General features: G+C 64.5%; 1 protein-coding gene across 1 annotated transcript in view; it reads left to right on the forward strand.

The window, feature by feature from the left end:
* The window catches only part of EIF3G (eukaryotic translation initiation factor 3 subunit G), a gene marked incomplete at its 3' end in the record, with an annotated part of 13,353 nt that overhangs the window by 746 nt on the left and 10,587 nt on the right, over nucleotides 1-2,020 (forward strand). The window contains 3 exon segments of the mRNA XM_031065558.1: nucleotides 115-226; nucleotides 1,039-1,131; nucleotides 1,887-2,008. Of these exon segments, the coding sequence (XP_030921418.1) occupies nucleotides 115-226; nucleotides 1,039-1,131; nucleotides 1,887-2,008 (327 nt within the window).

Consider the following 2,020-nt stretch of genomic DNA (forward strand, 5'->3'; position numbering starts at 1 on the left):
GGGGGCACCGGGGGGGGGCACTGGGAGGGGACAGGTGGCACTGGGTGGCACCGGGTGGCACAGGGGCACCTGAGGGTGGCACCGGGAGGGGACAGGTGGCACCGGGTGGCACAGGGGCACCTGAGGGTGGCACCGAGAGGGGACAGGTGGCACCTGAGGCCGTTGTGTCCCCACAGCTCCAAGCCCAGCTGGGCTGACCAGGTGGAGGAGGAGGGAGGAGAGGATGGTGAGTGACACCGGGGACACCTGGGGGGTGGCACCTGGGACACCTGTGGTACCTGTCACACCTGGGACACCTGGCAGGGGTGGCATTTGTCACACCTGTGGTACCTGTCACACCTGTCATTGGTGGCACCTGTCACACCTGTGACACCTGTAGGGGGTGGCACCTGGGACACCTGTTGGGTGGCACCTGTGGCACCTGTCACACCTGTGGTACCTGTCATTGGTGTCACACCTGGGGCACCTGTCAGGGGTGGCATCTGTGGTACCTGTCACACCTGGGGCACCTGTCACATCTGTCACACCTGTGGTACCTGTCATTGGTGTCACACCTGGGGCACCTGTCAGGGGTGGCATTTGTCACACCTGGGGCACCTGTCACATCTGTCACACCTGGGGCACCTGGCGGGGGTGGCATCTGTGGTAGCTGTCACCCCTGGGACACCTGTCATTGGTGGCACCTGTCACACATGTGGTACCTGTCACACCTGTCACACCTGTGGTACTTGTCAGGTGTCACACCTGGGGCACCTGGCGGGGGTGGCATCTGTGGTACCTGTCACACCTGTCACACCGGGTCACCTGAGCCCAGGTGAGGTTCTCTGAGCCCAGGTGACCCAGGTGAGGCTGTACCTGAGCCCAGGTGAGGTTCCCTGGGGGTTCCTGAGCCCAGGTGAGCGTTACCTGAGCCCAGGTGAGGTTCCCTGAGCCCAGGTGACCCAGGTGAGGCTGTACCTGAGCCCAGGTGAGGTTCCCTGGGGGTTCCTGAGCCCAGGTGAGCGTTACCTGAGCCCAGGTGTCCCCTGTCCCTCCCAGACAAGGTGATCACCTCTGAGCTCCTCAAGGATCTGCCCCTGCCCGGGGTCCTGGGAGGCCCCTCCAGCGCCGAGGCCGAGCTGCTCAAGGGAGGTGAGAGGGGACACACCTGGGGACAGCTGGGGACAGCTGGGGACACACCTGACACACCTGACACACCTGGGGACACCTGGGGACAGCTGGGGACACACCTGACACACCTGACACACCCTGACACACCTGGGGACAGCTGGGGACACACCTGACACACCTGGGGACAGCTGGGGACACAGCTGGGACACAGCTGGGGGCATTTGGGAACACTTGAAACACACCTGGGGATACCTGGGGGACATCTGGACACACCTGGGGACGCACGTGGGGGCACTTGGCGATACCTGGGACACACCTGGAGGGGAGGGACACAGCTGGGGACAGCAGGGACACATCTGGGACACGTGTGACACACCTGGGGACACAACTGGGGGCACTTGGGGATACCTGGGACACACCTGGAGACACCAGGGGGACAGCTGGGGGAACATCTGGGCACAGCTGGGGATACCTGGGACACATGTGACACACCTGGGGACACCTGGAGGGGAGGGACACAGCCGGGGACACCTGGGACACACCTGGGACACATGTGACACACCTGGGGACAGCTGTAGAGGGAGGGACACACTTGGGAGCCCTTGGGGACACCTGGGGACACACCTGGGGACACCTGTGGGGAGAGGGACACCAGTGGGGGCACTTGGGGACGGCTGGGACGCACCTGGAGTGCTCTGGGGACACACCTGGGGACAGCAGGGACACACCTGGGGACAGCAGGGACACACCTGGGTCTCACCTGTCCCTGTCCCCAGGGCCCCTCCCCTCCCCCAAGGAGGTCGTCAATGGCAACATCAAAACCATCACCGAGTACCGCGAGGAGGAGGACGGGCGCAAGGTCAAGGTGGGCACGGCGGGCACCTGAGCCCGAAAACTGGCACCTGAGCCC

Source organism: Geospiza fortis, unplaced genomic scaffold (assembly GCF_000277835.1).
Source record: "Geospiza fortis unplaced genomic scaffold, GeoFor_1.0 scaffold1338, whole genome shotgun sequence".
Classification (NCBI taxonomy): Eukaryota; Metazoa; Chordata; class Aves; order Passeriformes; family Thraupidae; genus Geospiza; species Geospiza fortis.